The sequence below is a fragment of the Simochromis diagramma genome, unplaced genomic scaffold (assembly GCF_900408965.1).
Source record: "Simochromis diagramma unplaced genomic scaffold, fSimDia1.1 OVJJ01000205.1, whole genome shotgun sequence".
Taxonomy (NCBI): Eukaryota; Metazoa; Chordata; class Actinopteri; order Cichliformes; family Cichlidae; genus Simochromis; species Simochromis diagramma.
In genome coordinates, this window is record NW_024386782.1 from 8,954,330 (window position 1) to 8,980,322 (window position 25,993).

At 41.1% G+C, this 25,993-nt stretch overlaps 2 protein-coding genes across 4 annotated transcripts in view; both read right to left on the bottom strand.

The window, feature by feature from the left end:
* LOC120727232 (tensin-3-like) overlaps positions 1 to 9,419 on the bottom strand; it is a 31,988-nt gene extending 22,569 nt beyond the window's left edge. The window contains exons 1-5 of the mRNA XM_040021442.1: positions 9,002 to 9,419; positions 3,344 to 3,511; positions 3,088 to 3,138; positions 2,782 to 2,904; positions 1,076 to 1,140 (exon numbers count right to left, since the gene is read on the bottom strand). Coding sequence (XP_039877376.1) covers positions 1,076 to 1,140; positions 2,782 to 2,904; positions 3,088 to 3,138; positions 3,344 to 3,493 — 389 coding nt within the window. The 5' untranslated portion in view covers positions 3,494 to 3,511; positions 9,002 to 9,419. The remainder of the gene's footprint in view (positions 1 to 1,075; positions 1,141 to 2,781; positions 2,905 to 3,087; positions 3,139 to 3,343; positions 3,512 to 9,001) is intronic.
* On the bottom strand, positions 96 to 25,993 carry LOC120727216 (desmoplakin-like). 3 transcript variants are annotated; one of them, XM_040021427.1, is made up of 25 exons: positions 25,525 to 25,993; positions 24,439 to 24,523; positions 24,135 to 24,253; positions 23,742 to 23,883; positions 22,318 to 22,443; positions 21,874 to 21,933; positions 21,571 to 21,738; positions 21,368 to 21,472; positions 21,184 to 21,279; positions 20,961 to 21,086; positions 20,623 to 20,775; positions 20,378 to 20,532; positions 20,023 to 20,149; positions 19,711 to 19,897; positions 19,087 to 19,325; positions 18,723 to 18,904; positions 18,441 to 18,579; positions 17,461 to 17,654; positions 17,172 to 17,334; positions 16,923 to 17,006; positions 16,722 to 16,829; positions 16,319 to 16,417; positions 14,325 to 16,139; positions 11,698 to 13,926; positions 96 to 415 (listed from the first exon to the last, which is right to left on the bottom strand). In XM_040021427.1, the coding sequence occupies exons 1-25, from the start codon at positions 25,761 to 25,763 to the stop codon at positions 263 to 265; spliced, it is 7,293 nt and encodes a 2,430-aa protein (XP_039877361.1). In that variant the 5' UTR covers positions 25,764 to 25,993; the 3' UTR covers positions 96 to 262. The 3 variants fall into 3 exon arrangements, with proteins under 3 accessions (XP_039877361.1, XP_039877352.1, XP_039877367.1); XM_040021418.1 differs by lacking the exon at positions 96 to 415 and having other exon boundaries at positions 9,885 to 13,926; positions 25,525 to 25,982; XM_040021433.1 differs by lacking the exon at positions 96 to 415 and having other exon boundaries at positions 9,885 to 13,926; positions 15,642 to 16,139; positions 25,525 to 25,977.

Here is a 25,993-nt window from a genome sequence, read left to right on the forward strand (position 1 = left end):
AACGCTTTAGGTAATTATGACTCAAGAGAAAGATTATACTCTCCTCTATAATTGAATAGTGTGGACTGTAACATCCAATTAAGGCAATGCATACATACACAGAGACACACACACACACACATGCATGCATACATGCATAGACAAGAGGGAAAGTAACCAGAGAAACAGAGGATTCCAACAGAGAGGAAGGGAATGCCAGCTTTAAGTAAACACAGAGGGGGAGAGGAGGACACAGAGAGGCCAGAGTGTGTGCGCAGCTTGGCTATTCAGACAGACCTAAAACCAACAGGCTCTGGAGCCCTTTCACCAAAGCTCTGTTACTGTCATCGGCCATCTCGCTCATCTCCTCCCCCCCACCCCGGAATCTATTCCTTTGTAAATCTGTCCCATTGTGTTTTCCTGTCTCTTTCTCTACCTCTCTTTTGCCCCCTGTCTTTCACATTCACCTTACTGCAATGGTATTCCTCAGTGGGAAGTGGGAAAGAAAAGTGCTAAGAAATGCACAAACTGTCTGAATTAAGAGCCAATATATGGCCATGCCACACTGTCTGCTGTGTGCAGAAAGAATCTACGCAATGCCATATCAGCAGGTCGTGTCAATATCAGCCCTTACTTAAACCTTCGGCACTTCCGAATTTGCTTGCTTGGTCAGAAAATTATAATCAGTTTTCTTCATGATAAAAAAAAACACTGAAACTGACACTGTGGCTAGAAGGCATTTAAGTAACTAACATGTTTCTAAGTTGATTCATGCAATTCAATACGGGGTGATTCATTGCTTAAATTGTGTGGCTTTTCTTTGAATCGGAGAGAAGTGACTTTTCTTTTGACTCACTTTCTGATTCACCTTAACCCGAAATTAAAGGAGGTGAATAAACCCCGGTGGTTGGTTTGACATTGCTTATCGTCAACAAAAACACAACATATCGAGTCTTCGTGAACTGCTGTGGTTTGTTGTTCATACTGCTTCACCACCAGAAGTGAGCGGTGGCACATAGCATGATGAGCCATGACTTCAGAGCAAAAAGAAAAAACATCATTTATAGTAACAAAACATGAGAAGTGTGTTGGTTACCTGGCTGACACGTCAGTGAAATGCACAAACGATGAGATGACAACGCCAATTCGACCCTTGCCACCCTAAAAAAAACCCACACAAAACAAAAAAACAGGAGATGATTCACTACACACGCAGCACCAGCAGTCTTACTAAAAATGAAACCAAAGCCAAAAGGCCCCCCACAGTCTTCATAAACACAAGTTCCAGCCAAACGAACAGTATTGTCCAAAAGTCATGAGTCACCTCTCATTTCTTTTATATTTTGCTTCCACTGAGCCAGACTTTTTTTTTTGTAAAGATTAAATGTTATTTTTAAGATAAAATGTTTTAAGGTAGTCTTGAGCAACATTTCTCCAGGCTTTCTGGAGGTCTTTCAAGCTTTCCTTTGGCTATTTGCTGCTTATTCATTTTCAGTCCAGTCATCCAGTCCGTGTACTTAGCTATTTTCAGATGAATGTTTTTTGTTTGTTTGCCAACCCATTTAACACTGACCTAAGAATCATTCAAGTGTAAAAATGTACCAACTTAAGGGGTGAACCAGTGTAGTGTCTACACATATCAGACAACTTAGCAAAGATCTTTATCTTTAGATACTTTATTATTAGCAAACTGCCAGGGATAGCACAGTTATATATACATTAATAGTGTTTACACATATAAGAAAGCTGATCCATCTATTGTTTGTCAAATCCTCATCAGAAATGGTCTCTGTGGATGAAAGGTGGCAGTCAAGAAGCCCTTCTTAATTAAGGCAAACAGAGAAAAAAGGCTGAGGTGTGCCAAATTACACAACAACCTAACAGAAAATGAGGGGCAAATTTGAGATTTTTAGTTTCATCTGTTGTATGGAGGTGGCCAAACTGCTGTGGAGTGAGTGTTTACAGCAATCTATGAGGCACGGCGGAGGTATTTTCAGGGTATGAGGCTCTATTTCAGCCAGTAGTGTTGGGGATCTTACCAAAATTGATGAAATTATGACTGCAGAAAAATACCATCAGATTTTGATTCATTAGATTTTGATCAATTATCTAATACCACCTGGAAAGCATCTGATTATGCTTTACCGCACTGTAAATGCAGTAAAAGCATACCTGGATAGAAAAATACAACATGGAACACTATCAGTCATGGAGTCACTTCCCCAGAACCCCGACCTCAATATTACTGAAACAGTTTGGGATCATCTTGATTGAGAACATCCAAAAATGAACTTTGAATGTCCTTCAAGATGCCTGTAGAACTATTCCTGAGGACCAGTAATAGAAATTAGAAGAAATCTTCCCCAATCGAATTCTGGCTGTGTCAAAGAATAAAGGGGGCCGTAGCAACTTGCTGACATTCAAGTTTGTAAGAACTGCACAAACTCTGTTTTTTGTTTATTTGTTTGTCTATATATTGTATTTCCAAGCATTTTTGCACATATTCCAATAAATCGCTGTTTCCCATAGCAAAACATTAAAATGAACAGGTGCCTTGAGACTTTTGCACCACACTGCAGAACCACATTGTTTATTTCACATAACTGTTTTCTGCTTATTGTGTGTTTTTCCTTTCTCGTTTCACTGGTTTGCACTTACCCAGATTCAGCAAATATGTAAAACCACATTCTCATGACAGACTGTTCAGTAGATGTTAACCAAATCTGATCGAATCACACTTAGTCTTAAACTGTTCTATGTTTTACAATATTATATTTGTATAAAGGTTCTGTAGGTGCTCACCCTGCAGTGTATAACAACCACATGTAGCGGATCAGCATTGAGCCAGCTCTCCATGGCCTTACAAATGGTGCAGATCTTATCCAAAGGTGGAGCATGCAGGTCAGGCCAACCTGTATCCAGGGTCTAAAAACAACACCATTAGACACACACACTCACTATCTCTCACAACCACAAGACTCATCCTCTGTCCCTATGCTTTACAAATCAATAATATCTTGCTCACATTAGCTCACTAGCCTGAGTTAATCAAGTAGACTGACAGAGGTGTACAGTTGCGCTATTTGAAGTAAATGCCAGATGCCTTACCTTTGGGTTCATTCTAGAGAGATCTTGTCTTTTCTCTGACAGGTTGATGATCTAAAGAAAACATAACACAACAAAGCACAAGTCTTAAAATGTTGTCTCTAAGATTTCTGCATTCTTCCTTAACAAGAGTTCTTACAAATGCATGAAATCACTCTGGGATCAAGTCAACATTACATCAAAGCCCACCACCTTTCAACACTTTCAACACAGTTACAGCACTTTTCCAGGGGAGAGCAGCAAATGGACCGGCACTGACCAGGTAATTGTCTGCATGCTTGGACTTGAGCATACGCGTGACATCCTTCAGGTTGTGTGAGTAGATCTCCTCGGAGGACCCCCGGGGGAAGGACACAGCTATGATACGCTCTGTGATATACGTAAGGTCGAGTTCATATCCCTCCTCCATTATGAATCTTTGGCTTTCCTGTTAAAAAATATCCAAGCAGAGACACAACAGGAAAAAGCCCTTCAGTCTCACAGCACTGCAGATGACTCAAGTCAATATTTGACGCTCAAAGTCCTCAGCTTGTGTCACTGTGTACATGTTCTCATAGATAACTTTAGGGAGTGACTTCAATTCCAGATTGTACGACACAGCATACTGTGTTTACACAGCAACGGTCAGCAGTGTGTGCCACAGATACTATACTCTCTTAGACAATACAACATATCGCAATCTTTTTAACCTTTTGAGCACGACAGATAATTAACTTCTCTGGACTGCAAAAAGACACACAGGAGAAGACTGGACATGAGCAATCTAGGAACCGCAGTCAGTGATCCACAGCAACAATGACAAAGACAAAGAAAACTTTCAAAGAACTCCGGTTGAAACCAGTTTCTGTAAATCCCTGAGTGACGGCGTGTCCCTGTGACCTCATGGCCATGAACTTCCTGCTATGGTGGTGTAGGAAGAGCCAGTCTCCCACTGCTACTCAACACATCCCACAGACTCTTCTCTTGCTCTTTTATCTCGGTATCTTAGTACGGCCTCTTTGTCACTTTGTACAGCAGAGTAGCAAGTTGTTGCCAATTGACCTCATAGTCATAAGTTAGTGTGGAAAACTTAAATCCAGCTTGGTTACGGAATTCTGTCTCCTGCTTGTGACAAGAAATTTTCAAATTAAAAGGGAGTAAAATCGTTCCAAAAATTACGTTTTTGATTAATTAAAGTCTTCAATTCTTAAACTTTGTTTCTTTCGTTCTTCATGCGCTCTTACATTCTCAATTAAAGCCAGTACTGATCTGTCTTTCAATTTAATTTCCTATCAGTGAAGAGTTAATTAACTAAGATTTGAGATCTAGATTTTTTTTTCTTTTTGGAAAACTGTGTTATGTTAAATTTTATAAACAGAAAACTGTCTGTAAATGAAACCAAATCCCAGGTTAAGAAATGATTTATACTCCTGTCTTGCATTTGTAAGAGACTACTGTTCAACAGAATCTGAATCTTATATTAAATTTTTCACAAACACACTCACAAAAACAGAAGCACATTGCTAAAGCTGCCAAAGATATCATCATCGCTCTTCTTGACTGAACCCGGTTGTTTGTTGTGATTAAACGATCCTGTCGAGAATGCGTCCATTAATTAACTCCGAGACGACTGCAGGCTACAGCCCATCACTTTGAACGGGCACAGTGAGGGAGCCATAAATCAGGGACAGTGTAGCCATGGCTTAAATGAACCCTCAGAGCGGAATGAAAGAGGCCATGTGAAGAGGTCATCACTGGTAGGGACTGTGCTGTGTTTTTGTGAGTGTGTGTGTTGATGGAGGAGGCGCTCAGGTCCTCAGGTCGTTGAAGCTAATGACCGGGTTAGTTTATTTCCCTAGTGACTTTAAGAAAAAACTGTTGACTAATGGGAAATTAATGAACAGAAAGGCCAGGACTTAGGCTCTGCGTCAAGGGCATGGCAATGGGAAGAAGGCCCCGTAATATTTTGAAAGTGTCAAAGTACTGTGCTAACTGTGTGGAAAAGGTATCAACTTAACCAAAGAATGACACTGGCTCAATTTTCTGCAAGAAGCAGTATAATTTTATTTTAAAGCATAACTCTAACGTGTTCCCTTCTTCTTTAGAGACATAGCTTTTAAGTTCATAAAGTAGAAAAAATGAAGCTTTAGTCTGGCTTTGTTCAAAAGTAAAAAAAAAAAAAAAAAAAAATCTGCACATTTTCCAACAAAAACACTAATAAATTTTTAATTATACCACCAAATTGAATAAGACTAAACAGAGTGAAAAAGGAAAGGTTTCCACCCAGTTCAAATGGGCGGATCTCTAAAGATGTGCAAATGTAGCCAGTATCTAAAAATGACATGACACGTGACAGAACTTCTAAGTAGTATTCGATTTTTCATATGAAACATTCATGTGCAGCGGCACTGCAGTAATCAGCATTTTCCTCTCAATTCTCCCACCCTTCACTCAGTCCACCGAGAGCAGCTTGCCCCAGCACGCACTAAAGATAATTGGTCTTTAATTTGCACTGACTGCTTTTGTTCCTGGTTTGAGGCACAGCATTAGCTCACAAAGACAGAATAAGCAGTACCAAGGAACTCAAATCCAGAGCCCACCCATGGCACTGTGAGAGCAAGGCTGGTAGAGGAGTGCGGGAGACTGAGAGAGATTCGAGGTTGCCAGGTTTTACGGTGAACAAGCTGCAACAGGTTTACTAAGGTCAGGATGTTGGGGGATTAGGGTGTGTCTGGCTCCCCAAGCTCCAACCCTTGCAGGTAGGTGCTTGACTAGGCTGCATTGCTGCTGTCAGCCACGTTCACACACGCATGACCATCACTTAGGACTCATTCCAAATGCCTTTCTTACCTGGAACCTTGCTGAAAATGAATTAATCAAACGTTCCTTTATGAGTAATGAAATGTTGAGGAGAGTACGGTGAAGCGTGCTGGGATGAAGGCCTCTTTAATGGGCCACACCCATCACCTGGCCACCACATGGAATCTTCCACTCTGCACGAGCAGGTGAACCATGAGATAAAAGAAGCGGCATCGTGGAATAGGGCACAAAAACCAATGAGGACCGTCTTTGTATCCAGACATGGGCAAGCCCTGTGGGTTAAATCACAGCCTGATCATGTGAGCAATGACCTCATGGCTGTTTATTTTAAAGTCTATTGTGGTAACAAGAGTTGGCAAAAACTTTACATACTTGTCACTCACAAATAATAAGACTCTACAGAGCCTCGGCAACTAAACTGATTTATGTGCAACTTTGTGATTAAGCTGTCTACAGCATCCCTAACTGGATTTTCCATTAGTGAATTTAATATGTAATGTAATATGTGCACAAACTAGCAGAAGAAATAGGCTTGTTGAGATTAAAGAAAGAAAAATGTAATTTTCAAGTTTAGGGTGAATGCTGCATTTTTTTTTCTGAAAACATCACTGCTACAATGACAAATAAACCCTAAGCTTTAAAATTTGTGCAGGATATGCGATTTTCTGAACTAATGAATGCATTATTTTCTTGCTTGTAAAAGCCTATTGAAAATATGACACATTTGCATTACAAGCCATTATTAGAATCCAAAACAAATCGGTATTACCTAACTAAATTCCCCAATGCATAATCAAGCGGATAGCTTGCAAATCACTAAGAAACAAGATGAGACGGAGCGAAACAAAAAAAAACAAAAAACTGTGCACATATGAAAGCAATCAGGGCATCCCTTCCCCCATTCACACTCCCAAATTGGTTCTGTTGGCTCAAACTTCAGTCCTGTGATTGACATGCTGCGGCAACAGCCTCCATTTCTGAGACAGCTCGAATATTTTCACAGGTCAATTAAACTAAAATGATGGGACTGAAATGAAAAAAAAAAAAAAATCATCAAGCTTGCTTTATCTGGTACAGAGTGAGCGCCGCCTCAGCCAAAGTTGATGTGATAAACCTCAAAACTTCCCAGCACGCAGAAGTCCTCTATTAAATACCTATGGAAAAAGCAGGTACACATGCATAACACTGCTGTCTCTTTGGGAGAATTTGGAAAGATTAACAGCCTTTGAAGCTGTTGTCTGCAAACCTGAGTAACACCTAAAAGTGCCATAAATGCTTCAGGAAGTCTGGCTGCAGGCTGCTGCCGGACAAAAATGTTTTCCTACACTGCATTTAGCTTTAATTCTTTCTTTGCCCTCTCCAGCAAGCAGAACCCATTTGTTTTTTTTCCTCCCTCTGTCGTGTGGCTGGAGTCTCCTGATAATATTTAGCGATTACATCTAACAGCCTTCTAATAACTCTGATACCATCAGCTTCACCATTCAAAAACCGCCATGTATTCATACTTGGCGTGAGTGTGGCACCATGCTGTGGAATAACATGCTCACAGAGACATGACAGGCTTTAAGAGCCCAGAGAAGGACAAGGCCACAGTTTGTTCTGGCCTTTTCCTGTCAGGGGCTCTGTATGTTTATGCTGTGGCTTTGACACCCATTCACTGCTGAAGGACTGAAATAAACAAGCCCTGAGAACTATTGAAAAAAGCCACAGACGTGGATGCGGAGTATTTTTAGTACGTTTATTTTGTAACTCTGGAACTCTAGCATGTATTTGTCTCACATTTTCACGAGGCATTTTGAAGGAAATAAAAATGACAGCCCTGGCTCTGAGCAAATCTGTGCACCCAGAAGGCTCCTAAAGCAGTCCCTAATTACCATTTTCAATCCCAGGGTCAGCGTGGAATGTGCTCCAGAATGGATTACGTTAGCACTCTCCCTTTTTTCTATCCCCGCCACCCTCTCTTTTTCTTTAAAACAATTTTTGCCACTTTATTGCTTTCATACTCCAGGTCTCCTCTCTGTTTAATGACTTGCACATGTACAGAGAGTGGTGCTGTGACAAAATGAAATGCCCCACTGCTCTGTCTCATGCTGGGATCACAGTGTTCTGCTTACAGTACACAGTCCCAACCCTCTGCCAACCCACCTGTCCAAACTACACTATCGGGATCCCCATTCATGTGTTGCTCTGCCAGCCCTTTCTAAGTGCCTCCTGTTACCAGTCATGCAAAATAATAATAATAACTCTTTGTGTTTCTGACTCATTTCTTTTCGCCTGGAGGGTTAGATATTAGTCATGCAACTCTAAATTAAACCAAATCTTGGAAGAGTTCAGCCTGTAAAATGCTCACAACAACTCACAAACTAGTTGCAAGAGGGTGTAAACGCAGGAAGACGTAGACTCTGTACCTGCTATCATGTAAGGACACTTGTGCATGTCATCAACAATGGCTGCCTGAGAATCATAGCCTTAAGGCTGCACATACCATGCAGCAGCTCTAGCTCAAAAGACAGACAGAAAGAAAAAAGACAAACTTTCTTAATCAGTCATGTCTCTCGAATACCTGTTCACGAGTACAACACCCCAAACAGAAAGGTAGGCCCTATCTCTGTTGAAGCTTTCTGGACTACTGGACGCAAGTCCTCCATAGTCCCATATGTTTCACATTATAAAAGGTCTTCAGCAGACCATAGCCCACAACAGCAAGGAACCCCAAATTATAGCTATTGCAGAATACAATCCACTGGGGTAAACGTTTAAAAGCTAAAAAGACTACTAAGCCTGACTTTAGGAAGTTTCAGTAAAAGGCATTTAAATAGTTCTATTTAAAAACATGATGTAAAAATAAAGACATTAAAAAAATCTGATCAGAATGAATGACTCGCTTGCCTGTTTTCAGAATTTTTACACCAGAGCGCGCACACACGCACACCCTGTTTCTAGCCAAAGTAAATACAAAGCATTGCCCTGTTTTACTCTGTGGAAGACCTCACTGCAGTGTGACTGTTGAAAAGTTCTCCACAGAGTGGAAGTCTCATCCCGCTTTTTAAAGCGCTGACCAGCCCCAGTTAAAACTCTTGTCTTCTTCTGGCGAACTGTTTCGGGTAACATGCCTTACCTTTTTAAAGTGAAAGCGACGACTTGTTTTTTTTTTCGGGGTGAGTCTTCTTTTCCTCCTTTTTTTAAGCAAGTTTAAGCTGTAGAAAGAAAAGGAATATGATAAAGTCCGGAGTCTCAAAGAGCCCTCAGCCGTCAAACAGGCTTACTGCGGGCTGGGAGGCTCATTTTCCTCTGCTGGAATGCGGAGTTTGCTTGGACCCAGGGGCTCCTTTCGCTCCTTTCTGTCACTGCTGGTAATAAAATAAAATCTTGTTCGTATCCTGGAAAAAAAAAAAAAGGGAAAAGCTGCTGCTGCTATTTCTCCTGTGCCTCCAAAACACTTCCTCTAGTCCAGGCTACCGCTGCAGCCGCCACAAGTCCTGGCATGGGATAGTCCTCCTACCGCTCCGCCGTGGGTGTCTGCCTTCTTCCCTCCCCTTTCAACCTACCTCCCCTCGCTTTGGCCTCCTCCCTCTGCCCCTTCCATTTGTTTGTTCTCACCCTCACAACTCATACACAGATTATAACTTCCTGCCACCCCACACCCACATAATCACCTTTCATATGGCTGCTGTACAAGTAAATACATATTCATGACATAATGAAATATATAATTGTAAGAAATTATAACCTACCGTTTAAAACCTTTAATATATAAGTAAGTTTAAATTAGGGAACAACTTTTTAATGTTTCATAAAGGTACATTTTATTTCCTCAGTAGTTCACAGGTGTATTACGAATATTCAAACCGTTAGTTTTTTGGGTTTTTTTTTTTTTTTTTTTAGAATAGTCACTTTATTACATTAACATAGACAGAGTTCAAATTACACATATTATAAGGATCTCCAGTGATCCAAATCAACCTCCTTCAGAAGGTAAATCATGGATCTTTCATGATATCTTATGCAATGTTTTTATTTATTTATGTAGTTTATTAACAGATATTTCAAGCCACCATCAATCAACTGAAGAGTGAAACTTCACTCTAAATCTGTGTAAGATCAAGGGTAATATAGTGAGTTGCATTTAAACAGGGATCCCAGAACAACTTTAGCATTACAATCAGAGTCATCCTTATAAACAATGCTGTCTAGCTAGCTTCTCCTCATACACGCAACAGCTAATTTAAATGGACCAGGACAAAAAGGCATGTAAAATTCTGTAACAACTTTATTTTGATAGCGGGCAACAGCATTTTAGTAGCAACAATTTTCTACAGTTACAATGTAAAATATGTTGTATTGCAATGTAAAACATATATTGCTAAGCCTCAGGATTTCCAATTAACAACAACAACAAATGTTCTTTCAATAATGCATGAATTAACCTGTCATGTTCACACAACACAACAAAAGCGAAATTTATTCAGAGGTCACGTTAAAGACGAAATCAACAGGCATTTATTATATATTGTTATAAAAAGTCATCATGTAGTAAAATGAACTGAAATAAGGTTATATCTACTAAAAATCTATTGTGATAAAGGAGTAAATAGCACTCAGCATCTAATATTGAAACTTATCATTACAACCTGCAAACAAAAAAAGGTCTAAAAAAACAAAATAAACCAAACAAAAACAAAACACCTCCCCAATCTTTTAAGTACAATACTTCTTCTTTTTTTTTTTTTTAAATGGTTATAAAAAAAAAAAAAGCAAACAAGCAAACTACAAAAGACATCTACTCTTATGTGATTAATTATTATCATTCTGTGGAGTGAATTAAAAGTGTGTGTTAGAACTATAAATGGTACTGCTGGTGGATGTAAAGGTCATAGTAGAGGTGTAATCCACACTGCCTCTACGTGATCCACTCCTCGAGCCGGTACGAGACCCAGCCCTTGAGCCAGAGCGAGATCCTGGGTTAGAGACATTGTAAGGGCTGCTGATTCCCTTGGTAGACACAGACGAGGCTTGCAGCATCTTCATGCCATTGCTTTCCTCCACCATGCAGCTGTCCATGGCTTCTTTGTAGGATATTTTCAGTTTAGTCTTGGGACAGGTCAGGTTCTTGTGGTGGTTCCGAGTGTCTTGAAGCTTCTGGGCCCCCTGACCATCTAGCCATTTTCTGCGGATAGACTCTTCAATACTGACGCGACGTCCAGTGCCAGGTTCAATCAGGCCCCCTGTCAGGTACTGAAACTCCAAAAATCTCTGGCCAGCCTCATAAGGCAGCCATGTCTCCTTGACTGCTTCTGCCGCAGACATCCTTCTTTTAGTCTTCACATCCTCAAAGCCAACATAAGCTTTCTGGGCAGGTTTCAGTTTACTGGCCATGCTTTCATCAATGATGCTCTGATGGACAGCATCTTGCAGTGACAGTCTCTCACCAGTAGCAGGGTTGATGATACCACCTGTGCATGCCTGGGCCTCGAGCAACCTCTGTGCTGTAAGAGTGTCAACTATGCCTCTTCTAAGCGCTTCACTAACAGTTATTTTCTCCAAGGTCTCTGCGTCAAATATAGCCCCCACAGGGCTGTGGTCATCAAACATCTCAGGGGGAGAGACTGTAATAGATATACTGTTGAAGCGTTTACGGACAGTAGGAGAAGATGGTGTTGTGTGGGTGGGGCTGCTGCAGGTGATCATGTCATCAACATTGCTGGCTGCAATGGTCATTTCAAGGCTGCTGCTTCTGCTGGCAATTTCGTCAGCAAATTGGGTCAAGGTCATTGTTCCAGCACGATACTTATCCAAAGTGCTCTGGTTAATGACACCACGCTCTAGGCAGTCTTGAATATCATGTTGGATTCCAGTTTTTCTATCTACTATAACCAAGCGTGCAGAGCCATCTGACCCTGTTATAGTTATTTCCTCCCACTCACACTCCTGCTCTGACAAGTCCAGGAAAGTATCGTAGTCAATCAGCTCACGGTGGTAGGCCTCTCTCACTGACATTTCAAGCCCAGTGTCTGGATCAACGATTACAACCCGCCTCTTGCGTAGGACATTTGTGCGGCTTTCCTGCGTCTTCTGGGGCTTTCTCTTGTCTCTTAGTGGCAGCAGTAATAGACCTGTTTTTTCATCTTTGATGCACCTTTCCTTCAGCTGAAGATATGTCAGGTTTTCCTTGGTATTAGGATCAAAGAATCCTTTTGTGTCATCCCCTTCATAAGATAAGATTTCATTCATCTCCTCATCAAAGTATCCTCTCTTATAGGCAACAGCAACATCAATACGATGGCTCTCTTTGGGGTCAATAATCCCACCACTGGCAATCTGAGCCTCGAGCAGTCGGATTCCATGACCCTTCTCAATAAGATCTTTCTCAATAGCTTGGAAGAGGGATATAGTTTTTCCTGTGTTTGGGTCTCTGTATCCTATTACTGCCTTCTCTGCAGACAACAGCTTGTTCTTAAACTCTTTCCCTATCAGACCCCTCTTGCTGGCGTCTTCCACTGTCAAGAAAACATTGTTGACTGGATCAACTATGAAGCCAGAAGCAGCCTGGGCCTCAAGAAGCTCCAACGTGGTGCCTCTCATAAGCAGACCCTCCTTCATTGCCTGATAAAAAGGTAGTATTCTGTCATTGGCTTCATCATAGATCCCGGCAATACAGGTAGAGCCATGGAGATAGGTCTTTAGCTTGTCTTCAATATCTCTGCTAGTGAGTTTGCCCTGACTGAGCTTCTGCAAGTCAGTTTCATCCAGAAGTTCAGATTCAATGAGTTCCGAGACAGAGACTTCACCACGGAGACCTTTCACTGTCAAGGGTTTTTCTGGACCAGAGATCAGAAGCAAGCCAGAAACAGGTTCCACTGTACACTTCATCCGAAGGTCATTGTAAGTTGTCTTCTGTCCAGTTGTTGGATCCAGATAGCAGGTTGGTTTTTTAGTCAGAGCCCTGTAGAGGTCCTCGTCAATAAGATTGCGGTCCAAGGCCAGATCTTTTGGTAGGAAGACACCCAAAACAGGATCCAGTATACCCCCAACAGACTCTTGAGCCTGGAGCAAGCGGATGGTTGTCTCTTTGTCTATGTGGCCTTGTTTGCAAGCCTGACCCACAGATAACACTTTGCCAGAGTATGGATCTTTGAAACCTGTGCTAGCAGCTTCAGCTTTCAACAAGGTATCTCTGTCTTCCGTGTCTACAATCCCTCTTGAACAGGCGGTATCCACAGGCATCTTCTCATTAAATGCAGGATCCACTATGTAGCCTGTTGCTGCCTGAGCTTCCAGAAGCTTAAGGGCACTCTCTGGGCTGAGCATATTCTTGTTTTTGGCTTCAGTGAACGGGATTTTCCTTTGAGAAGTAGATGTCATACCAGCAATGATGCCACTGCCCTTAAGGTTAACCTGGATGTCTGCAGCTACCTCGCTCACTGTCCGTCTTCCCTTTAGGAGTTCATCTAGAGTAGCTTTACTAATGATACCACAGTCGCAAAGCTGATGGGCTGTAACTTTGCGGCGCACGCTGTCAAACAGAAGCTTTGAAGGATCAATGGTTTGGACCTTCTCATCTGTCTGGGTCTGCATATTCAGAGTGTTGGGCCTCTGCTGCAGTCTGCGTATTTCTCTTTCCAGGGACTCCTTCTTGAGAGCCAGCTCTTTTGCCTCTTTCTCTGAGCTCAACAGACGGCTCTTGTACCTTTCTTCAATACTCGTTAGCTCCCTCATGAGCCTCTCGATCTCGCTCTTGAGGGAAAGCCTCTCTCGATCGGCTCTATCTCTGTCTGACTCGCACTGCCTAATCTTAGAACTTTTCAGCTCATACTGGCTCTTTATAGTGCTTAGCTCCTTGAAAATTGAATTTTTCTCCTCCTGCAGCTGTTGTTTGTTTCGACGCTCGGACTCTAGTGTGACTTTGATGCGATTGAGCTCCTCTTCTAACCGCAGCTGACGATTCTTGTCCTGCTCCAACAGTTTAATCCTGGACAGAAATCTATCCTTCTCCAGCAGCAGCTCACTGTATTTGCTTTGGGATTCTTGCACCACAAGCGAAGTCTGTGAAGAGATAAGAAAGTATATTGTCATGTATGCAAGACATTTTCCCACATATAGAATACAAACAATTTAGATTAAATTACATGTCCTTCATTTGTTAGACCTGTCTGAACTAACGTACATATTTGTGCATACCAGCATGTTAGTGTTAAACTGTTTAATGGTATGAATGAAGTTCATAAGTGCCATAAGTGAATGGGTAAATGAAATGCATAGCTATTTTGTAAGTAAGTAAAAACATGCAAAAATGCTAAGCTAAAAGAGGCAAATCACAAATTATAGACGGCTACTCTGATATCAGGCTCACTTTTATTGCATGTATACCAAGTCATGCAAGGAGCGATTATTATCATTAGATGTGATGATTGGTAATGATCCGTCAGTACAATCAAAAATACCTCAATTGACTGCTTTTGGAATTTGTTTATTTCCGATTTAAGCTTTTCTCTCTCGTTGGTTAGGTCATTGATGAGACCCTGGAGCTCTGACGTCCTCTTGATGCTACTCTGGAGTTGGACATGCAAGGCTGAAATCTGAGTAGCACTTTCTCCATCAATAGCATCTTTGCTGAGCTTCATCTCATCTTTCTCTTGTCTAACGGTTCTCAGCTCCTCCTCCAATTTCAGTCTCTCCTTTGTGAGGTTCTGTGTCAGAGTCTTTAGCTTCTCAATCTCTGTGGTGTACTCATTAAGTTGGCGGCTCTTCTCCTCAATAGTCTTATAAAGGCTTTCATTACGCAGGTTTAGTTCATGAATACGGGTCAATTCCTGCTGGAGCTTCTGTTTCTGTATCTTCAGCTCAGCTGTTACACTTGCCAGTTCCTCCTTTGTAGCTTTGTGATCCCTCAGACTCTTATCCAGAGCCTCCTGAAGAGCCTTGAGATCCTGCTCATACTTTCTCCCAGAGGTGGAAGCCTCTATCTGAATTGATTTTAGCGAGCTAATTGTGGTGGTATGCTCTCTGCAAGTATGTGTCATCCTCTCCAACTCAGCCTCCATTCGCTTTCTACGAGTGAACTCCTCCTGAGTTGCCTGCTTCTGCTTTGCCAGCTCAGCTTCTTTCCCATCCAGAGAGCTTTGAAGTTCCCTGACACGGCTCTGCAGCCTGGCATAATTCTGCTCAGCCTTAGTTTTCTCACTGGCCTGCTTTTCCAGCTCCACTCGAGTGATACGGATCTCCTGCTCAGACACTTTCAGTTTGTTAATTGTCTCCTGATATGAAGTGTTCTTTGTCTTCAGCTCTGCCTCAGCTTGTTTCAGGTGATTTATTTCCAACTCCAGAGCTCTTCGCTTCTTCCCTTCTTCCTCCAGGTTAAATGTTAGGACGCTGATTTCCCGGGACTTTTCCTGATTGTTTCTGGTGGATTCCTTCAACTTGAGCTCATTCTCTTCTCTCTGCTGCTTGAGTGTTATCAGCTGCACCTCCAGCTCACTGCGCACCCTAGTCTCTTGTGCCACTGAGGCCCTCTGCTGGTTGACCTCCTGTTCTGCCCTGCTTTTCTGCTCCTCTGTAATAGCAATCGCTTGCCTCAGTCTCCTCAGCTCCTCCTCTACATCTCTCTTCTCAGCAGCGAGTCTTTCAAGTTGCAGCCTCAGCTCTGTTGCGTCTTCTTCTTTCTGCTGTGAGGCTTTCAGGATTGTGGTCTTGGTAACGTGGATCTCTGTCTCGTATGTCTGCTTAAGTTGATTAATCTCCTGGGTGCACTGTGTTCTTACCTTTGACATTTCAGATTCAGCATTTCGTCGACGTGCCGCCTCCTCCTCCAGCTGCATCTTCATCCTCTCAACCTCACGTTCCTTGTCTTTCACTGCCTTTTCCAAGTCAATCTTAGTCCAGCTGAGTTCTTCCAGTTCTTTCTGTCTGCGGCGAACAGCTCCTTCATACTCCTCTTGTTGGCTGTTGTAGCGCTCCTCTGCCAGCCTCCTTTTCCGTTTTTCTTCATCAAGTTGGTATTTAATACGCGTCAGCTCATCATTAAGCTCATGAAGCTTGCTCTGTGTGCTGTCCAGGCTCTCCTTGGCAGCATTAACCTGTATTACTGAGGTTCTCTTCACTTCCTCAGTACAAATGACTTGATCTTGTAACTGACTAAGCTCCATCTTATACTGGGCCATAGAATCCTCCAGAGACTTGTTTTTCTGGTTACGATCATTGAGGTCCTCCTTCAGACGCCTCAGTTCCTCCTCAAGCATCTCAATCTTGGTGTTCCTTATCTGAGGAAAGAAAGGGCGAAAACAGAAAGCACATCAGTTACATCCTGTCATACTCTCACATAAACCTCTTTTTAAATTTATCATTCATTCTTTTTCTAATATTAGAATTTATTATTAAAATATCATTAATTAACAGAAATACTAGTTTTTAAACAACAATATGCAAATTCAGTAACCACCTTCAGCTCTTCCATGTTCTTCAGCAGCTCCCCTAAGAACTTGTAGTAGTCACTAGAGCGGGTAAGTAGCTCTATATAATGAGTCTGTAGGTCACCTGCCTGATGAGACAAAATGAACAGATGATGAGTAATTTGGTAATGATTACATGTTTAAAGGACACAAAGAAATAAGGGAGTAACTTTAATTATATTATATAAACCTATAAAGAAAGTATCCACTGTTCAATTCAACAAACAAATGGCAAGTAACCAATAACTCCAAAAATATACAACGGCTAATTTGTTTTCCAAATGTGCAATACTAACAATGGCAATGCTCACAATAAACATAAAGTTAGAATATTAATAAATATGCATATGAAAAGGTGATTAGAGCAAAGTGTTTGAAGGCCAACGTCCATACCTCTTGTCTGACAGCAGAAGCAGGGGACTGCAGCATAGTTCTCTTGATGGGAACATTAAGAAGAGTTTCCAGGCCTGAACTGTAAGAAGCCAGCTGCAGCTCATAGTCCTGAAAACATACAACGCAACATAAACTTTCATTTTGCTGTCTAGTCTAGCACACTTTTAGATGTATAACTGCATTTTAAATTCAACTACCGACCTTTATAGAGGCAGCACATGTGTCTGCATTTTTCTGTACATCCTCTACTTTCTCTTTCTTTCCTTTGATTTCACTGTGAAGTGCCTATACATTAAAAAACAAACAAACAAACACAGAGTTGTTGCTGAATAATACAAAATCCATGAAACACATAGCAGTAAATAGTAGATATTTCCAAGTCAAAATCAGACCAGGCCAGTTCAAGACAATACAAAACAATAAACATGATGTAAACAGAGAAAGACATACCTTCTGCTGATTAAGGTGGTCCATTAGGGTCTGGATGTCACTGATCTTAATGGTCTGAAGGGTGTCCTGGCGCTTCCTGGCATTGTCTATCCACTGTTCCAGGGAAGTGCTGCCCTGCTGATAATGCTTTAACTGATTCCCCTGCTTCTCCAGGTCCCACACTCTGAAGGAAAAGGAAGTGGAAGGAATGAAAGAATATTTTTAGTGTTGTTACCAGCAATGGTGAATGGGCAACACAGAAAAATAAGTATTGGACCAATATGAACATGGACGAATAATTCTACCATACCTGCTATCTATCTGTGATTGGATGCGGCGCCAGCGGTCAGTCAACTGACGCACCAAGACTGAGTATTTGGATAAATCTATGTCGCATTTGTGGAAGGAGTCAGAAATTTGACCATTCAAGTGCACTGCTGTAGAAAGCTCAGACTCCATAGATGTCAGCAGGTCTCTTTTCTGTTCCAAATCACTCTTCATTTGCTACAATACAGAATAACAGACGCAAAAAAAGAATACTTAGAACCATTTATCTAAACCACATTACATTTTTAAAACTGGTGCTGCACACTTGGACAATGTATGTCATGATTTTGATATATTAAAAAAAAACAAAAAAACAACTTAACTTGAGACAAAAGCAGACATTGGCATCTGGTTATTTCATACACGCAAAAAAGGTATCAAAAGACTAAACTCTTAATAGTGTTGAGTCAAAGTAAATTCTCAAGGTTTTTATCACCAAAATGAACTGGTTATTATTTGATCACTGCTAGTAAAAAGGAGCCAAGCAAAATGATTGTAGATTTCAATCCCTACTTGCATAAAAGCAGCTGCAATGTCAAAACACTCCTATAAAAATTTTAAGTGTGCCATTTAAAATGTGTCATAAAGAAACGGCAGCAACTCGTGATGCAGAAAAATGACCAGAATTATAACATTGTTATAACACATTTTATAGCCTGATGAGCCATTTAATACTGGCTCTGAATTATAACCTTCAGAGCAACTTGCTTTCAAAGAAAGCTGAAAAGCTTATTAATAATACACTATTTTTACGTCATTCAAGCCATATTAGTAGCCTATATTACTCTACCACAGACATACTGATACTGGAATATAGGCTGATATTATTTATTTATTCATGTATTTTTTGTTCTTGCCCGCCTAGATGATACGATTCTAAGATACAGATGGTAGCTCAGAGAAGGATTACATTCCAGCAAAGCAAGAGACAACACTTGTGAAAATATAAAATGTGCATCAAACCTTTAGTGTGAGCCGCTGGTTTTCCAGCTCCCGAGGATCCAGAGAGCTGGTCTCCTTCTCGGTCAGTCGGGCCTCGTGAACTTTAATGATATCCTCGACCTGAATAAGGCTCTGAAGCAAGGCCTTAAGTGCTGATAGTCTGTTGCAAAAATGTAGTCAAGACATTAAAAAATAATGTTAAGGATATTGAACTTGTGAGAACAACTACAACTTCTGTTCCTACACTTTATCTTTTTTTAAAAACAGCATTTACTCAACCATGACAGAATGGATATAATGTACCTCTGAAGGTAGGTTGACTGGAGGTCCTGCAGGCCTGCAAGTTTTTGACTGATTACATCTAATTCAGAGCGAAGGAACTTTGCTTGCTCCGAGTCCGCAGGAATCCCTTCCAGCTGCTTTGTAATCATCTCTCGGAGGCGCAAGTACTCATCGTAAATTGAGTCCAGGTCTTGGTTCATAGCCTAGAAATTAATATTATCTGATATTTAGTTAAATCAAATCTTAAAATTTATTTGTTTTCCTTTCAAAATGAGGGTTTCATGATGCTATCATCGCTAATAGACTGTAAATTATCTTATGTAATACAATGTGAGTATTATCTATATTTTTTATATTTTATTTATACTTTATAAGAATAAATTACCTGGAGCTTCTGAATATGCACTGAGCACTCATACACACTGTTATCCCCCAGAGGAATGTGGAGATGACTGGTAAGACCGGATTCAGCCAACTCCAGCCTGCGTCGAAGCTCATGCAGACTAGTGAGCAGTGTGAGGCTTAAGGAGGAGCTCGGTGGTGCAGTCTGGTTATTGGGTTTTGTGGTAGAGATTTTGGTCACCTTGACCTTTTCCACTTTTTGGGATTCTGTCTCTTTATCCCCTTTATTGAATGACAAAGATGAATTTATTGACATAAAAGCACTATTTTCTTAAAAAATCAAACTTCAAAGAATTGTGCTGGTTTGCCCTTATACAACATTCATGGGTGAAGCATACACCCTGGTCTTTGATTTTGGATTTTTGTTCTACACTTTTAACAATGGCTCATAATGACTAATACAACTGCTAAACTCCAGAATATAAACTGATTAAGATTAATATAAATGAATATAAGTAATTTTTATTCATAGTTAAATCTGCTGCTTAAAGCCAGCTTTGCTAGCATGGTAAAGCAGGCAATTGTAACGAGAAGAAAAAGGTCATAACAATCCAAAGTAACAAACCGTTACACTCGTAGGAATAGGGCAAAGAGAATTTAAACTCACTGTACGCAGGCAGCTGGATGACCAGTGTATCATAGTGGGCCTGGGCCTTGTCAAAGTTGCCCTGGATTAATTTCTTTTCTTCTTCCCCAAACATTTCAGAACCTTGACTGGTACGCATGAACTCCTGGTAATGAGTCTCCAGTCCTTTGATGACGTTGCGGTACTCCTCAGGACGCATCTTTGACAGCTGCAGGACAATTGAGAAGGGTTAGACACAGCACCAGGCACAATGAAACAATGGAAACAGGAGCAAGCACAAACTTTGCTTAGTATGAATGCAATATTTCATTTTAATGTTTTTTGTGATCTTACCATGGTGATGGTGAGAGAGTTGATGTAATCGATGTCTTTCAGGCAATACTGCCAGGAAATGAGACTCTTGATGTTGATGAAGAGTTGATTCCAGATGCTCATGATGGCTTCATAATACTGGTCATTTCTGGGGAACGGCACAAGCAAACAGTCACTTTTTTAAAAGAAACTGCAAATGTAGAAAAAATTATGACAAAGTCACCACAAGGAAGAACTGGATAAAGCAAAACTGCAGAAAAAAATGCCCCACAATGCATCCAGTACTGTATATGAAGCAAAGCATCACATTCTATAGAACAGAAGAATAAGATGAGCTTCAGCAGGCTAAATCAATACGTGACTGAATGTTTCTTACTTGGTGGCGATTCCGATGCTGAGGGGGTTTGGCGGGGGGATGAGCAGGCACACCGAGGGAATCATCATGTCGAGACCTCCTGGCCCCGTCACAAGCCACTTGCTGCGCTGTGAGTTGTCCTTCAGGATGCCCTCATTTCCTTTCATAATACCTTTCTGAAACACGCAGATCATACTGAATTATACCTGCAAGATTTAACTCTTCTATTCTATTCATATGTGTGTGGGTGTAAAAATGCATCTTACCTGGTCTTGTTTAAAGTCACATAAGGCCTGGACCATGATCGGGCCGCTGCTCTTTTCCTCGGGGTTGCGAGGCTTCAGCCTGACAATCGACTTGGACTTGCTGACCAGACTTTGGACCTGCCTCTTATTCTCCATGATGCGTGCTTTCTCTGTCTGTGCGAGAGCAAATCGAAGTTCTTAACTGAGCTATAAAAGTTAGATACTTTCATGTAGTCTTTAAAAAACTGGCCTTAATGATTTCCATGTCACTTAAGAGGAAAAGTTTGAGTTTAGCATGTACAGGAAAATCCATTTAGGTGTTTCCCGTGGTATTGTAACCAAGCACTACAAAAAGATACCTCCAGGTTTTTCAGGAGTTCGGTGAGTTTGTCCAGGGGTGTGTTCTTGTCACAAGTGAATTTGCTTCGAATTGTCTCGTGCTGCTTCTGTAGCTTCATATAGGTCTCATTGGCCTCCTTGAAAAACTGAGGAATAAAGGTTTGTTATTGGTTACATAAAAACATACAAGGCTATATACTCTTTTTTTTTTTAATCAAACCAGAGGTAGATATGAGCATTTACTTGGCTGTAGGCAGAATTCTCTTTCAAATGAACATGGATGCATTTAGTGATCTGCAGAAGCCAGCTCCACTGGGTCTGTAAGGTGTCCATGTAGGCCTGTGGGCACAAATGGACATCTCAGCGCAAAACTGCAGAATAATGCGCTGTTTGAAATTAAAATGAAAAAGAAACCAGAACACCTTACATCAATCTTATCAGAGGCAGGATGGCTGTTGGCCAGAAGGCTGTCTGATTTCACCTTCAGCTTGTTTAAATCTTTCTCCTTCACCTCCAGGTCTCTCATCAGCCTCTGTCACAAACCGAAACAAAACAGAAAGTAAGGACTCCATAATGCCCAGAGAACCAAAACACACAAGAGATAAGGAAAAAAGAAAAGGCGATTCTCACAGAGTAGCTCTCTTGCTTCTTAGGGATGTAATAGTCAATGTTCTTGTCTCCCCAGTCAAAGATTAGTTCTTCCTCCTCTCTCTCGTTCACCCAAATGATGGCCTGGGAGATCTCCTCGATGATGTTCTGAAGCTCACGCAGCTGATTCAGACGGCTGTGGGACATTTTCTGAAACAAAGCAAATTTCAAATTGTAATAATGATAATAATGTGAAAACTAAAGACTCCAACAAACTAAAACATGTTTCTAAGAGGTTATTTATTTATTTAGGTTTTATTAGTATTGTTATTATTGTTTTTTTACCATCATGCTTTCCCATTCTTGGTCCAGTAGGGAGAGGTGGTACTTTTCACCATTTGCACTCTAAAGAAAGAGATGTTTAATTTAGCTCCGTTTTGAAAAAGCCCACAAAAATACTTAATGCACAGTGGGCATAGAAAGCAAGGGGTAACTTACAATACAATAATATCACATTACGCTACAAATGCAACACTTAATAACAAAACATTAAGTAACTCAAGACGGATGCATTATGGTATTCATTTATTATTTATTTATTATTTTTCTGTTATTCAGTTAACTGTCAGATTGGCTCCCTCCCCTGAGTTTCTTCTTCTGCACCATTAATGCACCCCTAATGCAAAGAATGGCATGGCATTTTTATGTTTTAAAGAATAACCTTTGAGCTAAAACATAAGCTTTATGAGAAACTTCATAGCGTGGGTCAGGCAGAGGACAAAAACTTACCAGTTCATCTCTGGCACGTTCCACTTCTGAGCTCCTTTGAATGGAGCTGTGGAAGTTGTTTTGACTTAGGATTTGCTTTTCTATGGCAGCGGAGTCATCTCCCCATGGAGCGGTCTCAACCATGCGCTATAAGATGAAGAATAACAGTTTATCTAACATGCTAAACTACACACTGAACTGGAAAATAAAGTGTTATGTGGAATACCCAAATGCTTGGCCCTATGAAGGTTTATTAAGTATTAAATGCAGGAAATAATACGGTAAAATTCATGTCTTGACTTATTTACCTACCCTACCCTGTAGGTCCTCTAGGTGTCAGTATAAAATCATTAAGCGCATTGTTAAGCAACTATTCCAACTATTCCCCCCCTGTTGAAAGCACTTAGTTTTGATAGGAGCTCTGCCAGCAAACCAACTCAAGTCAGTCTCTGTTCTTTACTTGAATGTTTTTTTTTCTCTCTCTCTCTCTCTCGCCTCTCTCTTAAGGCTTTTGTTCTCTTGCCACTCCCTTTTGCTTTTATGAAAACTTAACTGACGCTACAGACAAAGGGTCTGACATTAACCAGCATGGTTTAAAGTCTAACAGGAAAAGGTCAACAAATGCATGTACTGGAATGTCAGCACATTAGCTGAAAGCCTAACTAGCAGCACAAGGCCACATTAGGTGATCTGTCTCTAGCTTTGTAGCCATTTAAGAAAAGCAATGCATAAACTGATAGAGAAAATATGTTTTGACAGCAGGTAAATGAATTATGACACACAGAAGGGTGAGGCTGGACAAGCTGAATGAATAATAGGGTGTGTTTCTAGTGAGGTGAGAGGTCTGGGGAGGCCATTTTCCCACGAGCATGTTAAGAGATAGGCTAAACTGCCCTGTCCAATAGCAACTGACTCAGTGAAGGGTGTCATATATCACACTCCCTTACTTTTTGCAGCCACAGCTTTTTCACCCTCTCTTTTCCTGCTCTATTTATTTCTACCTCTCTCTTTCTCTTGCTCTCTCTCACTCTCTTCCCTGCTTTGTTTCAATCCTCCTACACCCCTCTCGGCTTCTTTCACTCACGGATCAGGTTTTGGCAGGTTTTGTCCAGATGGTTTCAGTTACGAGTGGTCAGAAAGCCTGATAGAAAAAGAGCACAACCTTGCCTCCCTCCTTTTGCATAAAAAATGATGCACACTAGGCATGCATACACAAAGAGTTACAATTATTCAGCCATTCTGATGCTAGTAAGAAGGAATTGGTGTGCAAAAACTGTAATTGTGACAACTGATTTCTAAAGTTTTTGCATTTTTTAAAGTGGCACAAAGATCCCTGAAAGGGAGGCAGGGTTACTCTGCAGAGATCACGAGCCTATCCCATGGCTGAGTTTAACCATGCAGCATATATTTGTTGTGTTTATTGTCTCTGAACATGCGGGGCTCACCTTTTGTTGGGAAATCCAGCCCATAGCATCATTAAACAACTTCCCCCCCTCAAAGCTTCCACTGCCTCTATTTCGTCTTATAGTCACGCTGCTCACAAGCTGCTGAGCAATAGCGGCATGCATGTGCTGGAACTGTTCGATGCTGCAGAGTTTTACAAAAGAAAGAAAGAAATACTTTGAATCTTTTAAAATAAACACTAATACACAAGCTGATTATAAGTGCATGTAATCTCTAAACCCACATACATATACAAAAGTGTATTCAGGATTACTCATACTGCTACACAGTAATGAATTAATGCATGCAAATGCAAACCAAGACAGTACACAGACTCACTCACACGAGTGTACACCTGCACTTTGCAAAGACAAACATACTGCATCCTGTTTTACCTTCTGAAAATACCATTTGGTATACGCAATTGATTCATGGTTTGGCCACAGTTCCTCAGCTGCTCGATGGATTCTTCAGCAAGAAGTAAAAACCTCTCAGCATCCTTCATGGAACCCCCCTATAAAAAATCACATAAAACACACACTGACATCTTACATGCTGCAAAATTGTGTTAAGCTACTGTCACACCTAAATTAAGAAGACTTTTTTTTTAGTATTCTATATGATATTTTCCCAAAAACAAAGGTTAAAAAACACAAGTCAAATCTGTTGGGTTCAGCGTAATATGCCAAAAATACTTACAGTCCGGAGAATCACGTTGGCTCTTTCCAGCTGTTCATGACACTGTTGTTGCAAGAAAGCGGCTTTTTGCTGAATAGCATTTGCACTGCACATGGGGGGAAAGGATTATTATTCAGAAAACAATGAAGCAGTATTTATTTCTTTATGTACACAGAGAAAATTTGTTTAACATGATTGTAAACGACTCGCGTAACAACATAAGCAGAAGAGGTAAAAATGAAGAAAATGAATGCTAGGTTCTGGGGATTTTTAATGCTTTGAGTACACAAAATTTCAAAGACAAATGCTGTGAATTGCTTTTCACGGAAACTGAAGTGAACAGACGCAGATCTAACTTTCTTGAAATAAAAAGGACTTAAAAATGACTAGTCTGCATTTTATTCCCGTCCACAGTAGTTATGGAGAAAAAAGAGCGATTAGTGCAAAAGGGAAAAACAGACGCTGTAATCTTTCAACTCCACCACATCCACCGCATAGTATTTTTCTTTTTATTTCACCACATTATTGGAAGCGAAATAGCTCGACAGTCTTTGGTGCTGACATCACCATGAATTACAGTAGTGGGAGAATGTTTCAATGTGACTCGGAAAATTGCGCAACACGTCAGGATTACTTGGGTACGTATTCCTGGGGGAAATGAGAAAATGACGACTCTGGTAAGGAGATCGAGGCTGTGTGACTGACGAAAGACTAGTTTTAACCACTAATGCAGGCCAACGTCAACTGTGCAGTTTCCATTTTATGTGTGCTTGTTCTAATCAAAGGTGGGCTTCCAGTGACCCCCCCCCCCCCCCAGTTATCTGCTTGATTACATGTTCAATTATATAATTTAAGAACTACTTCATCAAAATAAATAAATGCTCCCAACTTGCCAGTAATCAGCTGACAAAACCTTGCATACTATGTAAACTAGTTTCGCTTTCTCCCAGGTAATTCCATTCTTTTCTTTTTTTTTAATGCGTCACCCAAGACCCCGGCTACTTTTCTCCGTCGTATATGCCTATGCATTTTACACTTTACAATTACAAATACACCGGCAATTTTCCCACCACTCTCAAAAGCAACAGGTGATTTCAGGGCACTTACCTGATAGCACCGCCGCCCCCACCCATGCTAACTTGCATGCTCTGCCCTCCGACACCTCCGCCGTGCACGGAGTGCCTGGAGAAGGTGGTGTAGGTGACTCCGCCGTCCCCTGCTTGGTATTCCCCTTGGAAGCCGTTTCCACCGAACACGTCGTTTCTGTAATTCGACAACTCCGGTCGTGAAGTACTTCTGCTCATGCCGCTCATGGGCAGTTTTGACTGGGATCCGTACAGACTCATTGTTTATGAGTTTGTTTTTGGTAGCTCTCTATATTTAAAATTTTAAAATAATAACTTTTTCGTTGTCTTTTTTCCTCTGCTTTTCGGACAGCGGACAGACCTTGCGCCTCTCCCCGCCCCGTCTCCTGTTGCGCAGATAATGGTGTGTTGAGAATAGACGGAAGCTGGCTGCTTTTGGACTAAAGAAACCACACCTTGGTGTGTTTACGAAACACAAGCGAACACAGTCC

What these genes read in the sequence shown, in the direction of transcription:
- LOC120727216 (XM_040021418.1), bottom strand. Translation starts at nt 25,763, where the DNA reads ATGAGTCTGTACGGATCCCAGTCAAAACTGCCCATGAGCGGCATGAGC. An exon ending in CAATCACAGATAGATAGCAG is followed by an intron (nt 17,335 to 17,460) that starts GTATGGTAGAAT and finishes CTTTTCCTTCAG; the next exon opens with AGTGTGGGACCTGGAGAAGC. An exon ending in AGAACATGGAAGAGCTGAAG is followed by an intron (nt 16,140 to 16,318) that starts GTGGTTACTGAA and finishes TTCTTTCCTCAG; the next exon opens with ATAAGGAACACCAAGATTGA.